The sequence below is a fragment of the Dendrobates tinctorius genome, unplaced genomic scaffold (assembly GCF_039654945.1).
Source record: "Dendrobates tinctorius isolate UK_male_01 unplaced genomic scaffold, ASM3965494v1 ptg000069l, whole genome shotgun sequence".
Lineage (NCBI taxonomy): Eukaryota > Metazoa > Chordata > Amphibia > Anura > Dendrobatidae > Dendrobates > Dendrobates tinctorius.
Window position 1 is genome coordinate 19,704,976 of NW_027361737.1, and position 25,689 is coordinate 19,730,664.

A 25,689-nucleotide genomic window follows, 5' to 3' on the forward strand; every position below is an offset into this window, starting at 1 on the left:
CAAGACCAAGGTGCAGACTATGCAAAGAAACCTCATAAACCGTCAAACACATAGTGGCAGGATGCAAAATGCAAGCAGGAACAGCGTATACTGAACACCACAACCAAGTAGCGGGAACTGTATACAGGAACATCTGCACAGCATATGGAATAAGTCCCCCTAAGTCCAGGTGGGAGACCCCAGAAAAAATGGTGGAGAATGAAAGGGCTAAAATCCTGTGGGACTTCAAGATCCAGATGAATAAGCAGTTGTTGGCTAACCAACCAGACATTGTGATAGTAGACAAGGATCAGAGGACACCAATGATAATAGATGTGGCAGTGCCAAGTGACAGCAACATCAGGAAGAAGGAATATGAGAAGCTGGAGAAATACCAGGGCCTCAAAGGATAACTGGCGAAGATGTGGAAGGTGAAGGCAACAGCGATTCCAGTGGTGATAGGAGCACTTGGAGCAGTGACCCCCAAGTTGGAGGAATGGCTACAACAGATCCCAGGAGCAACATCTGAGCTCTCTGTCCAGAAAAGTGCAATGTTGAGAACAACTAAGATCCTGCGCAGAACCCTCAAACTCCCAGGCATCTGGTAGAGGACCCGAGAATGAGAAAGGACAACAAAGATCACCTCCAATGGGGGTGAGAAGGAACTTTTTTCCTGTATGCATGTATGTGTATATATATGTGTATATATGTGTGTATGTATGTATATGTATATATGTATGTGTGTGTGTGTGTGTGTGTGTGTGTGTGTGTATATATATATATATATATATATATATATATATATATATATATATATAGATAGTCTTTCTAGGCCTCTTGGAGCTCATTTAATCTTCAGCTTGCTTCACAATAACAGGAATTTTGACCAGGGGTGCCCAAACTTTTACATGCTACTATAATATTTATAGCAATTATTATAGTTATTAGAGCTACATTTTCATTATTCCTTTGCTTCTATCTCAGCATTGCTCACGTCTTATTTACCTTAACTGGTTAAAGAAGTAGAATGTTTGTTTTTTGTGTTGAGTACCACATTGTCTTTTTAGGAAATCATGGACCGCATCTATAAGAACGTCATGAGTAAAGTGGCCACCATGAGTCCTGTTCAGAAAGGTCTGTTCTCCCTTGCATACAACTATAAAATGAAGCAGATCATGAGAGGTTACAGCACTCCGCTGTGTGATAGGTGAGAGTTCCTCCTCAATATTCCTTCTTTTTCTGTTTTTTTTTCAACCCTTTCCGCATACTCTTTGTTATAGAATCCATAGGGAAATCGCAACAGGGAGGATGACCCCTGGGTAAAGTGTAACTGCACTATAAAAGGAACCTTTTAGTGCCCCCACTGATCTAACGTGTTAGCTCCCTGTAAAGCAGATTGACTCCGTACCTTTGTTTTTTCAGTCCTTTATTCCATTTCGGAGTAATCACTTTTCCAATTTCAATATTGATGAGCCACAAGTGCAGGGGGCCTGTCCGAGCACTTACAGTTCTTCCTGTCTCCCTTTTTCACACCTGTCCGCTGGTTACTGAATGACAGGACACTCTTTTACGAGTGATCTGCCTTCCTGGCTGGAGATCTCGCACCGGTATCATCATTTCCTAGGGCGGCACACGCGTTCTCAATGCTGATGGTGTTTTGATGGCATACGCTGTCCCAGGGACTGACTGCACTTGCTCATGATATCCGACAGTGAAGGCAGGTCACCCAGACAAGTGACCTGTCATTCAGTGACTGGTGGACAACGGTTGGCGGGAAGAGAGGGGTGGAGAGTTGTAAGTGCAGGGCCAGCATCCCTGTACTTGTGGTTCATTTCAGCCTCTGAGGTGAGCACCGCTGGTCTCTATGACATGTCATAAAGTTTCTGAATGTTCACTTCCAATTTAAAAGCCAGTAATCCAAGTCACACTTGAGCCGCTCTCTACGTGTTGGGTATCTGGATTGTGCGTGAGGAAACCTCGTCTCCTGCAGACATGTCTATCTGTCTCTGCTCATTCTTGGTATGATATTGTGTTTTCGCATAAAAAAACATGGTGCACTGATATCTGAAAATTTTGCTTTGGCATCCAAATTTGGCGCAATCTCCATACTTTTGATCCCCTTGTTAGTGGCTGCATAGCCTATATGGATTCTAGTCTACCGGCCAATGTGAGTGTGATAAAATCAGTAGGTTTCATTTTCTCTATAAATGGTGTCGTTACGCTGACAAGGGATCTGTATAACCAGTAGGATCTAAATGACCTTAGTAAGGTGAATATAGCTAAGCTGGGAAAAATGAGGCCACCGAGAGGCGCAGTATGGCGTGACTTTGTAAGCAGAGCTCCAAGAAGTCATCATTTAGGGAAGAGCAGCGTCTCGGCCTGGATCTCTTAATGGCTTAGTGTTAAGTCTAGAGTTGACAAGATGGAGTGACTGTAGTCCTCTGCAGTTCCGTGTGTGTTTTCCTCTTTCTTCTAAAAATCCCCAATGTAATGGCCTTTCCCAGCTGTTGTCTGGCAGAATTCAGTTCAGGCAAAGAATGACCCTGCTGGGTAAATGACCCTTCTCCAGAGTACGGGTCGGCTAAATCCTATGTTATCTGTCTACAGAAGTGCAAGCATATTTGTTATTTCCTGAGCTGTATAACGCATTTACTCATGCATAGAAGACCTCCTTAACTTAGTGTATTGGTACTGGACGGTTAGTGCGAGTACCTAAAATAAAGGATCCTTTGACTGATCATCTGCTAATAATATTTTGCAATCTTTCCGTCTCTACAGGATTGTATTTCGGAAAGTGAGGAAGTTACTAGGCGGAAAGATGAGGGTCCTGCTTTCTGGTGGGGCACCTCTTTCCGCTACCACCCAACGCTTCATGAACATCTGCTTTTGCTGCCCAGTTGGTCAAGGGTATGGCCTTACCGAGACGTGCGGTGCCGGCACAATCACAGAGAGTGAGTGTGGACTTGAGTCATAACGAACAGGTTTTCATTTAATGGAGGGGTTCTCTCACTTTTGGGTAGACGGTACATCCTTGCATTACAGATAGTTCATTCATTTTATTGGGAACTGTGTACTACTGCATTTCTCTAGTGGTGGAGCTGCAAGCAAGTAAACTCCTGCTCTTCAGCCCCAGGAGCTTATTTTTTTTTTTAAAGTCATTATTAAAAGCAGGGCTGTGGAGTCGGTAAGCCAAACCTGCGACTCCGACTCCTCAATTTCCCTTACACCGACTCCAACTCCGACTCCGACTCCGACTCCCACACATATTGCTTATATTTAAGTGAAAAATTTATTGTAGTACAATGTGAACCTCAGACATTTAATCATTTTTATGATCCAATAATCAAGATATTTAGATAGAACAGAATATATATTGGTGTACTACCCGGTTTTCATTCTTTTTGGTACAGATACGATATGGATAGACAGATATGGATAAATGGATATATAGATAGAGCAGATTTCTAATCTGCTCTTGCTATTGAAAACATTATCTATGAGCTCAAAAACCTTTCAGGTGATGCAGTTTTTTTTAAAAAGATGATCAGCTTTTGCAGCTGAAAAACGTATCCTCAAAAAACACAGGAAAAATGCTGTGTGTGAATGTAGCCTTAGATCAGGAATATAACAGCCATTTATAGGACATTTCATAACTTTCCCAAACTCCTATGAAAAAATATTCAGCACATCCTGCATTGAACTACTGTACCCAATTTATTATATATTTTAGGAGTCGGAGTCGGTCCATTTTATACCGACTCCAACTCCGACTCCGACTCCACCAAAATGAGCACCGACTCCGACTCCACGACTCCGACTCCACAGCCCTGATTAAAAGTATTCTGAAAAGCGATGAGCGAACGGGCCGGGACAAGGTGTTATCCAAGCATGCTCAGGTGCTAACCAAGTGTCTTCGGCATGCTCAAAAAATACGTTCTAGTCCCCGCGGCAGCATGTCTCGTGGCTGTTCGACAGCTACGACACATACTTGGATTGACTAACAAACAAGCAATCTCTGCATGTGCTGTGGCTGTCGAACAGCCACGGGGACTCAAACTTATTTTTCGAGCACACCGAAGACACTCTGTTAGCACCTGAGCATGCTCAGATAACACCTTATCGAGCACATTCGCTCATAAGTATAAGTGGACAGCTATAGCGCCCTCCTCCTTGTGGGTTTGGTCTGTATCCCTACTTGATTATACAGTATAAAGGGAAATGATGGACAGCAGCACTCAATTGTTAAATAGAAAAAATATATATTAAAGGGGTTGTCCAGGCTTGGGACAAAAGTCACTCTGACTGCAGATTGCTGAATCATGACAGCGGTTTGGTTCGAACTCTTGTTGTGAGCCGGTGGTCCTGTGGCTGCATGTATGTGATTTTCATACTTATGGTCACATGTGGACCAGGTGTGTCTGTCTTCTCTCAATAGAACTATGGCTTGTGATTGTAAATATGCAAAATACATACATGCCACCCTATGTCCAGCTACTGGCATATGGGGTTGGTGACAGAGCTTGCACCATATGATTCTGCAGTCACATACAGTAAATGCAGAATTTTGTTCGAAGCCTGGAGAATCCTTTTAACCAGATAACATCATTTAGGCTAAGCATGGCCTCTTTTTGCTAAGCATGGCCTCTTTTTGCTAAGCATGGCCTCTTTTTGCTAAGCATGGCCTCTTTTTGCTAAGCATGGCCTCTTTTGGCTAAGCATGGCCTCTTTTGGCTAAGCATGGCCTCTTTTGGCTAAGCATGGCCTCTTTTGGCTAAGCATGGCCTCTTTTGGCTATGCATGGCCTCTTTTTGCTAAGCATGGCCTCTTTTTGCTAAGCATGGCCTCTTTTTGCTAAGCATGGCCTCTTTTTGCTAAGCATGGCCTCTTTTTGCTAAGCATGGCCTCTTTTTGCTAAGCATGGCCTCTTTTTGCTAAGCATGGCCTCTTTTTGCTAAGCATGGCCTCTTTTTGCTAAGCATGGCCTCTTTTTGCTAAGCATGGCCTCTTTTTGCTAAGCATGGCCTCTTTTTGCTAAGCATGGCCTCTTTTTGCTAAGCATGGCCTCTTTTTGCTAAGCATGGCCTCTTTTGGCTAAGCATGGCCTCTTTTGGCTAAGCATGGCCTCTTTTGGCTAAGCATGGCCTCTTTTGGCTAAGCATGGCCTCTTTTGGCTAAGCATGGCCTCTTTTGGCTAAGCATGGCCTCTTTTGGCTAAGCATGGCCTCTTTTGGCTAAGCATGGCCTCTTTTGGCTAAGCATGGCCTCTTTTGGCTAAGCATGGCCTCTTTTGGCTAAGCATGGCCTCTTTTGGCTAAGCATGGCCTCTTTTGGCTAGGCATGGCCTCTTTTGGCTAGGCATGGCCTCTTTTGGCTAGGCATGGCCTCTTTTGGCTAGGCATGGCCTCTTTTGGCTAGGCATGGCCTCTTTTAAGCTATGTGAGTGCTGCTCTGCATGATTTGGTTTTATAGTCATTGGTTTATCACTAAGGGAATGCGCTCATTACATTTTCTTTAAATGTTTAAAAGAGTTTTCATTCGAGTTTAATGAAGTTCTAATGTGTGGGTACAAATGATACAAAAGCATTAATTTTTGGATATTGCTTATTTTTCAGTGTGCGACTACAGTACGGGCAGAGTGGGAGCACCTTTAGTCTGCTGTGAGATAAAACTTAAGAACTGGGATGAAGGTGATTTAAGCCACATAGAATTTATATTTCTAGAAAAGTGTAAATGACATAAAAAAAAAAACCCCTGAAAGATTTCCATCCTAACTGAAATGTTTTTTCCAAGTTTAATGATCTCCAGTAATAAGACAACAAATGGTTCTCATTGTGTGAAGTTACTCTAAAGAGGATCTGCCACCAGGTTTCTCAATAGAATTTGCATACATTATTAAATAAATCTTAGAAGAGTGTTGTACTTACTTTGAAAATCAATGTCAGAATGGCTGAATAATCCTTCTTGAAAGTTTTCCTGTCTGTTATGAAACTTTGAATTTTATGAGCCAAGCTAATCTTAATATCAGATTTCTGACAAGTATTTTCAAAATAAATCCACCAGTCTCATCGGGTCTAAGAGATCTATTTAATCTACTATTTTATAATCCGGCTCATTTACCGTATTTGGTTTTGCTGTGATCTCTTGTGCTTTGTACTAACAGGAGGCCTAGCTCCCCTTTCTGATCTAAGTATTTCTTAGCTTCCCATGGATGGGTGTCTCAGTTGGGGCCCTGTTTTGCTCTGCCTTTATTCACATTCACAAAGTTTTAATACTGGAGACATGTTAGGATCGTCCCGATGGGTACACCTTGTCTTGGTGGGATAGCTTTTATGCTTTTTTTGATCAATATAGTGTTATCTAAGCGCCTTATGCTATTTACATGAACTGTTACCTTTTCCTTGGTGTAGTGTTTATTATCATTTTATTTTTTTTCTTAATATTTAGTAATCCATACAGTTTGTATTGTGAAATCACATGATGAATATGCTTTAAAAAAAAATCTGCAAAAATGCTAAATAAATTTGATAAGTTTTGTCGTTTTTTTGTCCTAATTTGCATTGCACAATATGAAATCTGTGATATCTGCAACATAATTGATATTCCAGCTATTTTGTGGATCTTCCCTGCAGCATGAACATGGGATTTTGAGAAATCTCATTCACAACACTGCTGCAGTAATATGTGATAGATATTTTGCTCCCAAAATTGCAATGGAAAATGCAATACATATCCTTCCTCGAGGGAACGTAATAGACATGACCTGTCGTGAGGTTGTCCTGATTGCGGCTGAAAAAACAATTTGAAATATTAGTATCTTTAATACTTAAAGAAATACTCTAGGTGTTTTGCCTGACCTGTTAGTTTTAGTATGGCTTTGCCACTAAATCTCATCCTTACACTCAAATGCCAGTGTATATACCGTATATATATATTTATAGAGACCACTGCACAGTTTTATAAAAATCAGCTTCTCTACATGTCTGGCAGCCATTCCATTCTAGTGTCAGTTGAATTCCAAACAGAGTACACCTCCTTCCACTTAATGTGTTTCTGATTAGGTGATCACCTGAACTAAGTCTGCTGTGGTGTTCACAATCCTCTTGCAATAGGACAAGCTGGATGGCTAAACAAGTGCTAGTAATATCCCAAAACTAATAGGAATGAAAAAAAAACTTTTAGCCATGCCAAAGGAGTTGAAAAGAAAAGTCTTGAGTGAGGAAAAGAAGGGCTCAATTCTGGCTTTACTAGCAGAGGGATACAGTGAGCGTCATGTTGCCTCCATCCTTAAAATTTCTAAGCCGGCAGTCCATTACAACAAGGTCAAGCAGCAGACATTGGGGACAACAAAGCTACAGACTGGCAGAGAGCAACACAGTACCACCAACAGTGTGTGCCAACCTTGTGAAGACTTACAGAAAACGTTGACCTCTGTAATTGCCAACAAAGGATATATAACGAAATATTGAGATTAACTTTTGTTAATGACCAAATACTTATTTTCCACGATAATTTGCAAAATAAATCTTGCAAAAATCAGACAAGGTGATTTCTGAATTTGTTTTCTCATTTTGACTCTCATAGTTGTGGTCTACCTATGATGTCAATTACAGGCCTCGCTCATCTTTTTAAGTGGGAGAACTTGCACAATCGGTGGCTGACTAAATACTTTTTTCCACACTCTATATATATTTTTTCCATGAGACTTTCTGCTTTTAATGTCCTTAATGCCGTTTCCCACGATAGGATGTAATAAGTGTTCCCTTTAGGTGATTAATCTCAGTAGGAGCTACTAAATGCATATTCCCATTGCTATCATGTTTCCTAATTTCTTACTCCGTGTTGAGCATAAAAGTTAGTTTTTCCTTTTCACCATCCTAATGTACAACTCATTTCATCAATTAGGCGGCTACTTCAACACTGACAAACCTTGTCCCAGGGGAGAGATTCTCATCGGTGGCCCCAATGTGACCATGGGATACTACAAAAACCAGCAGAAGACCAAGGAAGACTTTCTAGTGGACAAAAATGGCCAGCGCTGGTTCTGCACTGGGGATATCGGAGAATTCCACTCTGACGGCTGCCTAAAAATAATTGGTAAGTGTTAACCAGTGAGTCAAACATTCTTCTATATTTCATTTTAACATGAAGCTAACAAGTTCATTTTTGCCAAAAAATCGTCTCTTTTTTTCGTCCCTGCAAGCTTTATGGTTCCAGTGCTGCAGAGATATTCGGGTCCCACTCCTGGTTGCCTCTGGAACTTTCTCCTATGCCCTGCCCAGGAGCTTCTGGGTGGGCATATATTGTAAAAGGGGGTGATGAGATTTGTTTCATCGCTTAGGATCTGTAGTCGGTTCTTAGATTCTTCATGTAGGGGGCATGGGTATTTCCTTTTGTGTCACCCAATAAAAACTCCAAAATGTCAATTTCTGAAGCACAAATATATATATATTTTTTAAACCTTTTGTCAGCATTTTTCGTTTGATAACATTGGGCAGTTTTCATATACAGTAGTGTTCAAAATGATAGCAGTCCAACATGACTAACCAGACTAATCACTGTTTTTGGTATAAATTATATTGCCACATGTCAATTTACCAGTTGATGGAGTAGATTTGTGTATTAGAATAATTCATTGAAAGGGGGGTGTTCAAAATAATAGCAGTGTGGAGATCAATTAGTGAGGTCAAATCATTCTGTGAAGAAACAGGTGTGAATCAGGTGGCCATTATTTAATCCCTTTACCCCCGAGGGTGGTGTGCATGTTAATGACCGGGCCAATTTTAACATTGTGACCACTGTCCCTTTATGAGGTAATAACTCTGGAACGCTTCCATGGATCCTGGTGATTCTGACTTTGTTTTCTCGTGAAATATTTTATTTCATGTTAGTGGTAAAATTTCTTTGATTTGACTTGCATTTATTTGTGAAAAAATGGAAATTTGGCGAAAATTTTGAAAATTTCGCAATTTTTCAACTTTGAATTTTCATGCCCTTAAATCACAGAAATATGTCACATAAAATACTTAAGTAACATTTCCCACATGTTTTACTTTACATCAGCACAATTTTGTAACCAAATTTTTTTTTTTTGTTAGGAAGTTATAAGGGTTAAAATTTGACCAGCGATTTCTCTTTTTTACAACACCATTTTTTATAGGGACCACATCACATTTGAAGTGACTTTGAGGGGTCTATATGATACAAAATACCCAAAAGTGACAGCATTCTAAAAACTGCACCCCTGAAGGTGCTCAAACCCACATTCAAGAAGTTTATTAACCCTTCATGTGCTTCACAGGAATTTTTGGAATGTTTAACCCCTTAGTGACGGAGCCAAATTGTTGAAATCTGACCAGTGTCACTTTATGTGGTAATAACTGTGGAACGCTTCAACAAATCCCAGGGATTTTGAGGTTGTTTTTTCATGACACATCGTACTTTATGATAACGATAAATTTAGGTCAATATGTTTTGTTTTTATTTATAAAAAAAATCAGAAATTTGAGAAAAATGTTAAAAAATTAGCAATTTTCAAACTTTTAATGCTTATCCCTTTAATCCAGATTGTCATACCACACAAAAACATTCATAAATAATATTTCCCACATGCCTGCTTTACATCAGCACCATTTGTAAAATGTTCTTTTATTTTGTTAGCATTTTAGGAGGTTTAAAAATGTAGCAGTAATTTTTCATTTTATCAAGGAAATTTACAACATTTTTTTTTTAGGGACCCCTAACCAGGTTTGAATTGACTTTGGGGGTCCTATATATTGGAAAACCCCCAAAAGTTATGCCTTTTTAAAAGCTGCACCCCCTGACATATTGAAAACTGCTGTCAGGTAGTTTATTAACCCTTCAGTTCATTTTCAGCAATTAATGCAAAGTGGCATGACAGAAATGAATAAGTGTATTTCTCCATCGCTTCATTGGGGGACACAGGAACCATGGGGTGTATGCTGCTGCCACTAGGGGGCTGACACTATGCACATAAAAAAGTTAGCTCCTCCTCTGCAGTATACACCCCACCAACTGGGGTGCCAGAGTGCTGATATAGTGGGTGAAGTCTAGTGACTTCAGGGTTTTTTTGCTATCAGAAGTGTTGGACATTTTTACAGGGTTTTTTGGCGTGATTGCAGACAGTATCTTTCCTTTCCTGTCCTTTCTAGTTAGTGTGGGCCCCATCGTTTGCTTAGCCTATTTTCCTACCTGTGTTTGTGCTTTCATCTTGTTTCACCGTCAATACATGTGTGGGTTCTGTCTATTCCTTTGGGGTCTGCTCTGGGGCAGTTTAGATTTCCCCTTTTCTTGCTTTAGGCTTATTTAGGCTGTGACGAGGCGTCTAGAATCATCGTAGGTACGCTCCACGGCTGCTGTTAGTTGTGTGGTTAGGATCAGGGGTCTGCAATCCACGTAGTTACCAACCACTCTGGTTTTCTGTGACGTAGCTTGGTTTTGTTTTCCTCCTCGGTGACCCAATCATAACACGTGTCCAGGCGACCCAGACCGATCCTAGCCCCATCTCCTACCCACTCGCCCACCAGAGCCTGTCGGTCAATGGAGACACGGACGTCCACAAGGAAGTCTTTTTCACGTGGACGTCCTGATTCTTCCCCGGGATAAGAGGTACCTCATCTCTTCCTCAAGTACCCCTTTAGGAGAAGACTACGGAAGGCAAATATACCCTCCCCAACTAACTCAGACTGGGCCCTTAGTAGTTCTTCCCCCCACTGCGGTGGAAAGGAGCACAGGAAAATACGTGTAGGGCTTCCTGTTTCTACTGTGCGGCTCATCCTCCTCTTCCTGGGGTCGAGCTGGGGCTTACCGCCGCGATTTTGCGTTTCCAGTGAGGCCTCTGCGCCGCCCCGCCCCCTCCGGCGGCCGCCGGCTCTAATCCAGGCCCCAGCTTCTATTCCTGCCCGTCCTACGCCCCCCACAGCTCCATTCAGAGACTGGAGATGGCGCATGGCCCCGCCCACTCCTCCCAATCCTCCTATAGGAGTTTGACAGCGCCATCTTTGTACCCCTGAAAGAGCGGTTCGCTCCCCCCTTTCCAAACCCACAGTGAGCTAATGACCGCCCACTGCTTCAGGAGGGAGCGTTTTTCCTCAGGCTGCCGCCATTTTTCCTCAGCCTGTGAGCCGGTCGCCTTTTCCTGCCTGTAGGACTCGCAGACCCAAGCAAGTTACGCAGCCCCATAGCTGGAAGTCTCTTCAGGACACCGGTTCTGTGAGTAGCTCTGCAGACTAACACCCTCCTCAGCTCTGTGTCCCCTAACCGTCTGGCACTGTTAGTGGGTTAGCTCACCATGTCTAATTCTAAACCTCTTCATTCTCGCTCTCCTACCACCTCCTCTTCCTCTACGGTAGTTAGTCACTGTGCATGTTCTTCTTGTAACTGCAAATATCCATCAGGTCAGTTCTCTCCCCTCTGTCAGGACTGCAGGAGCCCCCTGTTGTCCCAAGCGAGAGTGAGGCCCCTATCCCTGGGTGGGCTTCCTCTCTGTCACAATCTGTGGCAGATCTCACCAGGGTGTCTCAGACCCTGGTGTCCATACTCGATAAGTGGCTCCTGCAGGACCCAGCAGGTCACAGGAAGCTCCGTCTGAGCCTGCCAATATTAGCCGCAAAAGATCCAGACAGGAGCACCAGTCCGGTTCCTCTTCCCTGTTAGCGTGGGTGGTCAGGAGCCGGAATCTCCAGGAGTGGACCCTCTGGACTGTGGCACCGAGGGGCCCCGGGCGAGCTGCCAGGTGGAACCGACCCCTATACAGGGACCGTTAGGAGGAGGCCCAGGGGTTCGAGTACCAAGGTAGCCGGTACCGAGAGGGGCGGCTCAGGATGGACGAGTAGGACAGTAAGACTGAAGTGTAGATGACAAAACAGGGCTGGCACACAGGAGACAGGAATGGAGTAAGACTATAGACTGGAACATGGAGGAACTGAAGTGTAGATAACAGGACAGAGTTGGAACACAGGAGGCAGGAATAAAGGAAGACGGAAGGACTGGAGCAGGATGGAACTGGAATACCGGAGGCAGGACTGGAGTAGGACGGCAGGACTGGAACAGGATGGAACAGGAACACCGGAGGCAGGACTGGAGTAGGACGGCAGGACTGGAACAGGATTGAACAGGAACACCGGAGGCAGGACTGGAGTAGGACGGCAGGACTGGAACAGGATTGAACAGGAACACCGGAGGCAGGACTGGAACAGGATGGAACAGGAACACCGGAGGCAGGACTGGAGCAGGATGGATCAGGAACACCAGAGGCAGGAGACGGAGGAAACAGGAACACTGGAGCAGGACTGAGAATAACTGTTAGCGAACACGGAAGACAGGCTGCGAGGCTGCTGCAGGAAACACTGAGGACGGCACCGAGAGACTGTAGAGAGCACAGGAGGAAGCAGGGCCCAGCGTGCAAGGTAACACAACGATCAGGCGCCTCCCTCAGGGGGAAGCGGCCTGATATAACCCCGTCTGGTCTGCCATTGGTCCGAAGGTGCTTCCGGGTCAGGGCACAGCCGGAGCACAAGAAGCAGCAGGGAGGCGCGGCCTATGGCGCATGCGCATTGCATGCAGGGATGGTGTCGGCCGCGAGCCCTTCAGAGGTGACCGCCGTGGCCGTCGGGTGGAGAGAGGCTGCGGCGTGGGAGCGGAGGCCGGGTGAGTATGACGGAGCGGTGTAACATTCCCGTTCCGTCTCGACCCATAGCCCGCTCCAGCGGCCCTCTTCCCGATCTTCCTCTCCTGAGCCAGGCGAAACTTTTTCAGATGCGCCCCTGAGGATGCTTTGGAACTGGACTCGGACCAAATCGCTGACATGAAGGATATGGTCCAGAGCCTCATTGGAGCGATCAGCCAAACCTTCAATATCAAAGATTCATCCGCGGAACCCGCAGATCAGGGGGTTTCGTTCAGACGGTCTAAACCTCCTTCCAAGGTCTTCGCTCCTCATTCGGAATTCCAGAAACTTCTGACCAGGGAAAGAGAAAATCCAACCAGGCGCTTTCAAAGAGGAAAACGCCTTGGCGTATTATATCCTTTCTCGCCGGAGCTCACCGAAGACTGGTCAACTTCTCCTTCCGTGGATCCGCCGTTTTCCAGACTATCTCACAACACGGTCCTTCCGATTTCTGGTGGAGCATCCTTGGGAGATCCTAATGACAGAATCATAGAATCCTTTGCGAAGTCGGCTTTCGAAGCCGCAGCATCTGCTCTAAGCCGGACTTTTGCTTCTACTTGGGTTTCAAAGGACATAGCCAAATGGGCTAAGGATCTCCGTCAGGGCATTCTGGCCGGAGCCCAGCCAGAGCAGCTGGCAGGATCTCGCCGACCAGATTTCTCACGCAGGCGAATATTTGGTCTCTGCCTCCCTAGATGCCACGTCTTGCGAAGCCCAGGCATCTAACAACGTAGTGGCAATTCGGCACACAGTTTGGCTCAAGGCCTAGTAGGCGGACTTGTCATCAAAGAAGTCCCTCACCAGCCTACCTTTTCAGGGATCGCGTCTCTTCGGCGACAGACTGGACCAGATTATTAAGGACGCCACTGGGGGCACAAGCTCCCTTCTTCCCCAGTCCAAACCTCGTCGGCCTCCTCCGAAACATCAGTTTCGGGCTCGTCGTTTCACAACAACGGAGGCGCCTTCCCAACAGCAGAGACCACAAGCGCGCCAAGAGAGGAAAAGAGTTTCCTTTAGGCCCACTCCTTCCTGGCGCTCCCATTCCTCCCAAATTAGATCCACCAGGTCCACACCTGGAAGATCTTCCTCTGCATGACTATTATCAGAATCCCGGCGCATCCCTCCGGCTAGGGGGCCGCCTTCTTGCCTTCAGGGATGTCTGGCTCGCCTCGCTGGAAGACGCCTGGGTCAGAGAAGTTGTATCCTCAGGATACAAGATAGAATTTGTTTCGCGCCCTCGGGATCATTTCTTCGAATCTCGACCTCCGAAATACCCTGCCTTGGTTCCAGGTTTCTTCGCAGCCATCTCCTCTCTCCTCAGTTCGGGGGTGATTGTTCTCGTACCAGAAGAGGAGCGCTTTACAGATTTCTACTCCAACCTGTTTGCAGTGCCGAAAAAAGGCGGTACGGTTCGGCCCATTCTGGATCTAAAATTACTGAACAAAAGGGTCCATCTGCGACATTTCAGGATGGAGTCCCTTCGTTCAGTAATCGCTTCCATGGAGGCACAGGAATTTCTGTGCTCCATAGACATTCAGGACGCCTATCTACATGTCCCCATCTTCCCGGGACATCAGAGATTCCTGCGCTTCGCGATACATCAGTTTGTCGCCCTGCCTTTCGGTCTCGCTACCGCTCCCAGGGTTTTTACAAAAATCATGGCAGCGTTGATGGCCATCTTGAGGATCAGAGGTCTCGTGCTCTTTCCGTACCTCGACGACATCCTCATGAAAGCTCCGTCCTTGCCCCAGGCTCACAAAAGTCTGAACATCGTTTGCGACACCCCTTTCCTGTTTTGGGTGGATCTTCAACAGAAAGAAGTTCTGCCTGGTCCCAACACAACGTCTTGTGTTCCTAGGCATACTTTTCGACACCCATCAAGCAAGAGTTTTCCTTCCCAAGGAGAAGAGAGTAACTCTTCGGTGGGAGATTCGCTTGCTTCAGGCCCCCCGGCTCACTTCTCTTCGATCAGCCATGACGGTCCTAGGGAGGATTGTGGCTACGTCGGAAGCGATTCCCTTCTCCCAATTTCATTCAAGACCACTTCAGCAGGCCATTCTGTCGCAGTGGGACAGATCTGTCTCCTCCCTGGATCGCCCAATTCGACTCCCCTTTCGGGTCAAGCTGTCCCTCAATTGGTGGCTAACATCACCTCTCATCTCCCAAGGCCGGTCCTTCCTTCCGGTACATTGGCAAGTGGTGACGACGGACGCCAGCCTCCTCGGCTGGGGCACGGTGTTTCGACATCTGACCGTCCAGGGTCGTTGGTCGACGCAGGAGGTTACTCTCCCGATCAACGTCCCAGAGATACGGGCAATTTTTCTGTCCCTACTTCATTGAGACAAACTGCTCACGGGTCTGCCAGTTTGGATTCAGACGGACAATGCCACAGCATCATCGTCAACCTTCTCGCGGACGGTCCCTGTAGGCTTCCAGACAGACCAGATCTGCTGTCCCAGGGTCCGATTTGCCACCCCAATTCTCAGTCGCTCAATTTGATAGCGTGGCCATTGAGACCTCAGTTCTGAAGGGGTCAGGCTTTTCAGATCACGTTATTCACACCATGATCCGTGCTAGGAAGCCATCGTCTTCTAGAATATACTATCGAACATGGAAGGCCTATTTTGGTTGGTGCGAGTCCAGTGACATTCCGCCTATGTCATTTTCACTTCCTTCGGTTCTGGCATTCCTCCAGGCGGATCTGGACGCTGGTCTTGCCCTTAGTTCTCTAAAGGGTCAAGTTTCGGCACTTTCCATTCTTTTCCAAAAAAGGTTATTCTCTCGACCGCAGGTCAGAACTTCTCTGCAGGGGGCAGCGCATGCAACACCGCCGTATTGAGCTCCCATGGATCCCTGGGATCTCAATCTAGTCCTAGAAGCCCTACAAGGTCCACCCTTTGAGCCCCTCAGGGAAGTCTCTCTATCTTTTCTTTCCTGGAACGTGGCCTTTCTTGTGGCCATTACTTCCATCCGGCGCGTCTCGGAATTGGCGGCCCTTTCTTGTCGACCCCCTTTCTTGGTGATTCACCAGGATAAGGTGGTACTGCGGCCTCCGCCTTCCTTCCTCCCCAAGGTGATGTCTACTTTCCACCTGAATGAAGACATCGTTCTACCTTCATTTTGCCCGGCTCCAATTCATCCCCGGGAACGCTCTTTGAACAAGTTAGACCTGGTCAGGGCAACGAGGGTCTATTTGGCTAGAATGGATGTGTTCCGGAAGACGGACTCCCTTTTCGTCATTCCAGAGGGTGCACGAAATGGCCTACCGGCCTCCAAGGCGACTACTGCTCGCTGGATTAAATCGGTAATCTTGGAGGCTTACCGGGGTCAAGAACAGAGTGCCACCTCCTGGGGTTAAGGCTCACTCCACCCGGGCAGTGGGCGGTGCACCACAGGGCTTCCACGCTGCAGCTTTGTAAGGCTGCAACCTGGTCTTCTGTTCACACGTTTGCAAAGTTTTACAGGGTCCAGACCTACGCTTCAGCGGATGCCAGCCTAGGAAGAAGGATCTTGCAGGCAGCGGTGGTGAGTCCGCTGACCTGATGGAAGTTTGCTTTTCCCTCCCAGGGACTGCTTTGGGACGTCCCATGGTTACTGTGTCCCCCAATGAAGCAATGGAGAAAACAGGATTTTGGTTGCTTACCGTAAAATCTGTTTCTTGGAGCCTTCATTGCGGGACACAGCACCCTCCCATGTTCACAACTTCGGTTTTTGTTCTGTGCATTATAGTTACAGTGAGTTTTCTGTCTGTTCTCTATTCATTTGCTTCTCCTACTGCTTTCTCACTAGCTGATTAATCAAGCGCCTGTCGGTGGGGTGTATACTGCGGAGGAGGAGCTAACTTTTTTATGTGCATAGTGTCAGCCTCCTAGTGGCAGCAGCATACACCCCATGGTTCCTGTGTCCCCCAATGAGGGCTCTGAGAAACAGATTTTATGGTAAGCAACCAAAATCCTGTTTTTTACCACCTAAATGCCGCTAACTTCTGAACAGGTTACAACAGCCGTCAGACTCTAAGGCCGCTATTTGGTTATAAATTGCCATAGCAAACATCAGGACCACACAATCATGATCTCAGGGTGCCAGTGGGGATAAAGAGGAAGCCCCAACACTCTGTTAACAATTTATATGATGATGTCACTATTAACAGCAGCATCTAAGGGGTTAAAATGATTTGGACAGTGCAAACACTGATCGTGGCTGATGCAGCAATTTGTCAGCTATAGTGTACAGCCGACAGCTGCTGGATGGTCACCTGTATGGGGATGCTATTCTCTTATATCTCACGTCAGTTAAAAGATGTATTGGCGGTCATTAAGGGGTTAAAAAAACGAACATTTTAGCTTTTTTTCACTAAAAATTTATTTCAGATCCAATTTTTTTATTTTACCAAGAGTATCAGGAGAAATTGGACGCCAAAAGTTGTTGTGCAATTTCTCCTGAATGCGCCGATACCCCATATGTGGGGGAAAACCACTGTTTGGGCGCATGGCAGAGCTTGGAAGGGAAAGAGCGCCGGTTTAGTTTTTCAACGCAAAATTGGCTGGAATTAAGATTGAACACCATGTCGCATTTGGAGAGCCTCTAATGTGCCTAAACAGTGGAAAACCCCCCCACACGTGACACCATTTTGGAAACTAGACCCCCTAAGGAACTTATCTAGATGTGTGGTGAGCACTTTGAAACCTCAAGTGCTTCACAGAAGTTTATAATGTAGAACCGTAAAAATAAAAAATCATATTTTTTCCATAAAAATGATCTTTTTGCCCCCAGTTTATTTTCAGGAGAAATTGGACCCCAAATGTTGTTGTGCAATATGTCCTGAGTATGCTGATAAACCATATGTGGGGGGTAAACCACTGTTTGGGCACATGGCAGAGCTCAGAAGGGAAGGAGCACCAGATTTTACTGTTATGGTTTGCAGTTGCCATGACCCACTGGGAGAGCCCATGAGGTGCCAAAACAGCAGAACCCCCCCCCCCATAAGTGACCCCATTTTACAAACTACACCTCTCAATGAATTCATCTAGGGGTGCAGTGAATATATTGACACCATGGGTGTGTCACAGAATTTTATACCATTGGGCAGTGAGGACAAAATAACTACATTTTTACCACCAAAATTTTGTTTTAGCCAAAAATTTTACATTTTCACAAAAGTGGGTAAAAATGGCAACAAAATTTGTCCCACAATTTCTACTGAACGTTGCAATACCCCAAGTGTGGCTGTACAGTGCTACTTGGCCATGTGGAGAGACTCGGGAGGAACGGAGCACTATTTGCCTATTCAAGTGAATGGGTTTGTGCACATGTCAGTGTGTTTCCACGGACCGTGTGTCTGTGGGTGAAACACGCCGACATGTCCGTTACACTGCTCTTATCATTCTCCCCTGCTCTGTCTGCGATTGACGCAAGCAGGAGAGAATGATGAGAGTTACATTTACGTAATAAAAGAGACATCAGGCGGTGGCTGATGGGACTATTACTCCCATCAGCTGCCGCCTACTGTCTCTTATTACTTAAATGCTTGTGCCGATTGCCGGCAGAGCAGGGGAGAATGAGAGCCGTGTTCAGCACCCGGCATCGGGGAACAGCCTTACTGTAACGCTTCTTCCCTGGCCCCCGACCTTGTGGTACTGATGCGGCACACGCATGCCACACGTGTGCCACAAGTATTGCACACACGGACACTGACATCTCCGGTACCAGAAATGTCAGGACATGTGAAAGAGGCCTTATAGCGGGTTTTTATGTTTGGCTGCTGTCACACGCTAAAGGAAGCTTTTTATTGCAAAAAATAGTTTTTGCATCACCACATTTTGAGAGCTATAATTTTGATATATTTTGGCCCACAGAGTCATGTGAGGTGACGTTTTTATTGGTACCATTTTCGGGCACATGACATTTTTTGTTCGCTTTCTATTCTGATTTTTGGGAGACAAAATGAGCATGCGAATGAGAATGCTGTTCAGTGTGTGGTAAACTTGATAAGGCAGATTTACTCTTTGAGTCAGTACGATTACAGCGATACCTCATTTATATATTTTTTTTATTTTGACGCTTTTATATAATAAAAACAATTTTATAGAAAAAATAATTATTTTTTGCATCGCTTTATTCTGACAGCTATAACTTTTTATTTTTTTCACTCTTGGAGCTGTATTGCGGTTCCTTCTTTGCGGGACAAGATGTTGTTTTCAGCGGTACCATGTTTATTTATATCTGTCTTTTTGATCGCGTGTTATTCCACTTTTTGTTCGGCAGTATGATGATAAAGCATTGTTTTTTGCCTTGTTTTTTTTTAATGGAGTTCACCAACAGGGTTAACTAGTGGGGCAGTTTTATAGTTCAGGTCGTTGCAGATGTGGCGATGCCAAATACGTGTACTTTTATTGTTTAGATTTTCTTTTTAATTGAAGTATTTATTTAGTGATTAGAAAATATATTGATTTTTATTATTATTATTATTTTTTATATTTTTAGTTATTTTTATTTTACTTTTCCCAATTTTTACACTTTGTCCCACTATGGGACAATCATTTTTTTGTATGCTGATCGCTTCTATAGTATGCAGATGAAGCAGCATCTTAATGCCATAGAAGCTGTCAGTGCTGCACTGACACATGGAGACTTGCTATTCATGCACTGCGCATGATCAACAAGTTCCCAAGCTCTGGTGAGCCGGATGCCGTCAAGACGACATCCGCTCACCATGGCAATGATTGGGACGCCGCGGGGTCTCCGATCTAAAGCCAGAGGGGCTGTCAGCCCTCCGCCGCCTCCAGAGACGCTGCAAACTTGTTTGATCGCAGCATTTTGGGGATTAAAGTGCCGGGTGTCAGCTGTGAAAATCGGCTGACACCCGGCCACGATCCCCCCGTGAGCGTGGCCGATCGCGATGATGTACTATCCCTTCCATGGACAAATTGTGCCGGGTCACATGGACGAGATAGTACGTCGGATGTCATAAAGGGGTTAAGGGTGAAGCCAGGACATGCTGTACTTGCATTTCTCTTTGAAAGCCTGAGAAATGTGGGTCGTTCGAGACATTGTTCAGAAGAGCAGCATACTTTGATTAAAAAGTTGACTGGAGAGGGTAAAACTTATAAAGAAGTGCAGATAATGATCAACTGTTCAGCTAAAATGATCTCCATTGCTTCAAAATGGAAAGCCAAACCAGAGAGGCGTGGAAGAAAACTGAAGACTATCATTGGAATGGAAGGAATAATAGCCAGCATGGCAAAGGCTCAGCCAATGATCAGCTCCAGGATGATCAAAGACCGTCTCTAGGTACCAGCAAGTAGTGCGATAGTTAGGCTATGTGCACACGTTGCGGATTCCGCTGCGGTTTTTTCCGCGCGGAAACGCAGGTAAAACCGCAAGTATAGTGACCTGCGGTTTTGCCCTGCGGTTTCACACCTCTACTATGGTAGAGGTATGAAACCACTGCGGAAACCGCACAAACAATTGACATGCTGCGGTTTGTAAACCGCAGCAAAACCGCGCGGAAAAAACCGCACCGTCAGCACAGCGTTTTTGAAACCCCATAGGGTTTCATTGTACTGTACATGGTCAGCGGAACTGCTGTGTTTCCGCAGGGGCAAAACCGCTGCGGAAACGCAGCAGAATCCGCACCGTGTGCACACAGCCTTAGAAGACGCCTGTGTGACGCTAATCTCTTAGCAAGAAGTCCCTGCATAGTCCCACTGTTTATTAAAAAAAAAAAGACATGTACTGAAGAGGATACAATTTGGCAAAGAACACATTAATTAGCCTGAAGAGAAATGGAGAATCATTTTGTGGACTGATGAAAGTAAAATTGTTCTTTTTGGGTCCGAGGTCCGCAGACAGTTCGTCAGACGACCCCCAAACTCTGCATTCAAGCCGCAGTACACTCTGAAGACAGTGAGGCATGGTGGTGCAAGCATCATGATATGGGCATGTATCTCTTACTATGGAGCTGGACCTATTTACTGTATACCAGGGATCATGGACCAGTTTACATATATTATCATACTTGAAGAGGTCATGTTGCCTTACAATGAAGTGGTTATGCCCTTGAAATGGGTGTGTCAACAAGACAATGACCCTAAAACACACCAGTAAACAAGCAAAATCTTGGTTCAAGTCCGACAAAATTGTGGTTACAGAGTGTCCAGCCCAATCCCCGGAGCTTAATCCGATCGAACACTTGTGGGGTGACATAAGAAATGCCGTTTCTGAGGCAAAGCTAACAATTGCCAAAAAATTGTGGGATGTGATCCAAGCATCTTTGGCTGGAATAACAGCTGACAGGGGCCAGAAGTTGGTTGATTCTATGCAGCAGATATGTGAAGAAGTTCTAAAAAACTGTGGGCATACAACTAATTATTAGGTTAGTGATTCACGGGAATGATAAATCCACAAAAAATGGTACAAATTGTGAGTTTGTAAAGACAAATGCAGACGACACTGTTTTTTTTTAGAACAGTCCAATGTTCATTTTTTGTTATTTTCTATAAAGTAGTTAAAAATTATATCCATTTCTCTTCATGTTTTGAATTAGGACAGTGTGCAATGTTCCCAATGCTGGAAATAAAAACTGGTATAAAGATTGTGTGATTAACTCATGTCCTTGAACACACCGCTATTATTTTGAACACTACTGTAGATGCAAAGATGGGTAATTTGCCATTTATCGTTACTAGCAATACAATATCTTTTTTTTCTGTTGGGGTACTAGTTGGTAAATTAGGCATATATTGAATGATTTCTTACGATTGGCCAATATTATTCCCGCGCTTTGCTACAAGTCCATCTTTTCCGATTGCCTATAAAAGACAGGTCATAGTGATGGGTCAGTCTGATCCATCCGTCTGAATGACCAAAAATAGCCCTGTGCTCCCAGCCTTTCAAACTGCATTTTGCAGTGTCCTCTTTTCTTATGAGCGGGGAAATTTCCTGGTGTATAGGTCTGTCTAATCCATACTGTCGGGCCAGTATGCAGTGGTGCATTTTGCAGCGAAAGCCCTTGCAAATAAGTATACAACTCAATAATCACCATATCTTATTTGGAGATATTAACACAGGAGCCCATGGTTCATTTACTTAACATGTGCCTTTGACAGACACCTCATGCAGCTGAAATCGCACATAAGCAATCTGTCCTAAATATGACATTCTGCCTGCATCCTTAGACTGGACAGGTGACGGACACTTGGCCGGTTTATATGAAGTCTGCCTGTTACTCTTAGGCTGCGTGCACACGCTGCGGTTTCCGCAGCGGTTTTGGCCGCTGCGGACCCGCAGCAGTTTTAGCTGCGGTGTACAGTACCATTCAAATGAATGGGAAAAAAAAAACGCTGTGCCGACGCTGCGGAAAAATCTGCTCGGATTTGCTGCGGTTTTGAATCCGCAGAAAGAATTGCATGTCAATTCTTTCTGCGGAAACTGCTGCGGGTTCCTATCTCCACCATTGTGCAGATAGTGAATCCGCATGACCAAACCGCAGGCAAAACCGCAGATAATCCGCAGGTCTTTGGACCTGCGGATTATCTGCGGTTTTTGCAAAATCCGTGCGGATTAATCCGCAGCGGATTCCGCAGCGTGTGCACGTACCCTTATACTACCATTGTATACTCAGATACAACACCTTAGATTATAGGTTGATCTCAAAGGACTTGTTTTTTTTCAAGATTAAATCTAAGAAAGTACTATTAAATGGAATTTGTCAACAGGTTTTGCTGTTTTTTGCTTTTGTAATCTGATTGCAGCATGATGTAGCGGCAGAGACCATGATTTTAGAGATTCTTGACTTACTAGGCTGTGAGTTGTAGTTTCAATAATATCCGTAATTTATCAGCAGGAGATATCACTGCAAGACTAGGTGTCTCGTGCCTCCTGGTCCATCCACACCCTCACCACTGATTGGGAACTTTCTGTAAATATACAGTGTCCACAGAAAGCTGCTAATCAGTGGAATGGATGGGGTTATACAGGGCTCTGCATTCTGAGCTCTGCTAGATCTGCTGCAGAGAACCCAGTAAACTAAGTGATACATCACTGCAATTGGGGTCCCTGTCCCTACATCATGCTGATTCAGATTACATAAACCTGCTGATAGATTCCCTTGAATATTTCTGAAATATGATAGATGCGACAATGTGATTGTGCCATTTATGTATACTCCTATTAGGGCAAATGTCTGACCAGCTGATCAGCGAGATTCCTCAGCCAGACACCATGGGATAATTTGAGAACCTCCCCAACTTCATTTCAAGTAGACATGAGGGTTTGACAAGCCCTTTTATAGTCTTTTTAGAATGTAGCACACTTGTGGAAATGGATATAAAGGGATTTTCCGAGCTCTAGACAAATCCCTGCTGTCACTCTGACTGTAAATTGTCAATGTGACGATTCCCTTGTATTTTCAACCCGAGTGGAGACTAGATTCTATTCCGCTTCTCTCTATTTTCTATTGAAGACCTCTCTAAATGCTAAGTAGAGGTTCTGTGTTGCGAATTATATGAAATCTCCTACTTTACGACTCCCTTTTTCTCAATGAGGTGATTCTCTCTTGTTTTTAGCATGAGATGGTAAACCCACATAAATATATGTGAATATACGGTGAAACTATTAAGGTACCAGATTCCACAGTTTCTATCCAGTACTCTCTCTAACTCCTGTAAGTTTTCCAGTAGTCCGTGTACTAAAGAAGCCAATTGTAGATTTCCTGTAATCTCCTCTTAGCACTTATTTGTAGCTGCTCTGTAATCACTAATTAGACCGGATGCAACTAACAGAATGGTCCATTTAACACACTGACCCATTTGTGAACACGTGGGTATCCACTCCGGTTGGTGATGGTGCCGTGGCCGTACACAGTGTAGTGACCTGCAGAATGCAGTAGAGGCTGTGGGCATCTCTATGGGAGCTGGGATTTCCTGGAGACGCTGCTTCTTGATAAAGCCCTGGGCTTATTTCTCTTATTCCAATTTCTGTGCTAAATGTTCTGTTGTTTTGTACTTTTAGAGAGAATGCTGGGGTCTGTGTTTCAGGCACTCATCTCTTGTCCTCTTGTTATCATTACTTGGGCTCTGTTCACATCTGCATTGGAAGCAATGTTTGGCACCTTTTTCACAGATTTAATCATAGTTGCACGGAGAACATAGCATCTCACATGCTTCCATTTTACGCTACAAAAATATGGACACCTTGGCAATGTCTAAGATGGGGTCCAGACGGCAGTGTTTCAATGTCTGCATACGGACATCTTTGCCCGGACTGCATGTGGGGGCCTCCTGGACCTGAACTTACAACCTCTTATATTCCTATTAGGCTGCAAGTTCTGGTCAGCCCCAGGCATTGAGGTCAGTTTACGGACTGTAAAATACCGCCATCTAGAGCCAGTAGTGTCCATCCAATAACGACTGAGATAATAAGTTGAGAAGCCATGACATAAGTGTGAACAGAGCTTCAATATGATGCCTTCATGAGCGAGGCTTGTAGATGAAGGTCTAATGGCCCCATCACACTTCGCGATATCTCTTAAGCGACACCGATTTGCTGACGCAACAGCGACATCATCAGCGATGTCGCTGTGTGTGACATGCAGCGGCGATGTGGCCCCCGCTGCGATGTCGCTGATCGCGCTCGAACGTCCTGGGCCGTTTTTTGATCGTTGGCGTCCCGCTGGTGCTCCTGAATCGCTGAGTTTGACACCCTTTAAATGATGAGCGACTTCGTTGGCAACTCAAATCTCTGCGGCGCAGGCGAGACTAGGTTGAATCGTTAAAACACTACATGCTGTGTGACAAGGTCGTTATACAGATCGCTGATCTCTGCTGCGTCGTTTAGGAGATCTGCCTGTTTGGCAGCTAACTAGCGACCATGTAACGACGCACAAACGATCTTTGCCAGGTCGTGTCGTTGTCGTAATCGCTGGTGCGTCGCTTAGTGTGACGGGGCCTTAATGTTATCAAATATGTTCTCCAGACAGGAAAAAAGATCTGGTAAAGCTTCAAGCAGGAGAATATGTTTCCTTGGGTAAAGTGGAGGCGGCTTTAAAGAATCTCCCCATCGTGGACAACATTTGTGCATATGCGAACAGGTGAGATCATCTCTTTATCAAAAATGACTCATGGTTTTTTACGGAGACTGGACTGAGGCCCGCTTTCTGGGATTACTTGTCAAGGTAGAGACCGAAATTATAGTAGGAAATTACTCATACTCATGTTAGATGCTGACTGCAAACTGATCTGTAGAAGTCGATAGAGGACAATATATTTTCATAATGGGTAGTAAATGCTATGGCCCCGATTCATCAGTGATGAGGAGATGTGTTGTAGTGAGAAGCTCAAGATTCACTAACAGGCAAACACTACTTAATGAATCCGGTGCGTTTAAAAAGTGGTGTGTGCATCCATGGTCCAACACAAATCTTACTCCAGTCAGGGACTGCAGTAAGATTTGTGGCATAAGGCCGGTGTCACACTTGCCACTGCAATGCGAGAAACTCGCACGAGTCTCACATCTCAATTCCTGGCAGTACTCGGGACCGGCCTAAGGTCATGAGTCAGATGAGCTGTAGCGTCACGCTCCGTTCCGCCACTGATCCTGCCCCAACGACACTCGTTTTGGCGGAACTGAATGAAACTGCTGTGAAAATGCCAAACGTTGCAACATTTTTTCGCAGCTTTGCCTTTTTTTGTGACATAGTGTTTTACTCCAGAATATAGGCATAATGGCTTTATGAATTTGGGCCTTACTTTATTGGCCCTGCTTCTTATCCCAAAAGCATTTCTTGAAGGGCGAAATATGTGACTTTATTCGGGTTAGTTGACTTATGGCTCTAAAAGGGTTATTCTGGTGCCACTCAGTTTAGCATTGAGTGGAGCACAAACCTGGTGACCTGACATCTACAGATAACTGCTGTCATAACATGTCCTCATTATAGCATTCATAGTAAGGCCATAAGATGGGGCGCCCCCCACAGGTACACTCACCAAGCCTTTGTGCGTCCATAGGATGCTGCGTTCACTTTCATA

The 25,689-nt window shown here is 45.0% G+C and overlaps 1 protein-coding gene across 3 annotated transcripts in view; it reads left to right on the forward strand.

Moving 5' to 3' along the window:
- ACSL3 (acyl-CoA synthetase long chain family member 3) overlaps nucleotides 1–25,689 on the forward strand; it is a 140,851-nt gene that overhangs the window by 105,296 nt on the left and 9,866 nt on the right. For all 3 annotated transcript variants that reach the window (XM_073581136.1, XM_073581138.1, XM_073581137.1), the window contains exons 9-13: nucleotides 1,047–1,186; nucleotides 2,758–2,930; nucleotides 5,592–5,666; nucleotides 7,882–8,073; nucleotides 24,638–24,752. In XM_073581136.1, coding sequence (XP_073437237.1) covers nucleotides 1,047–1,186; nucleotides 2,758–2,930; nucleotides 5,592–5,666; nucleotides 7,882–8,073; nucleotides 24,638–24,752 — 695 coding nt within the window. The remainder of the gene's footprint in view (nucleotides 1–1,046; nucleotides 1,187–2,757; nucleotides 2,931–5,591; nucleotides 5,667–7,881; nucleotides 8,074–24,637; nucleotides 24,753–25,689) is intronic.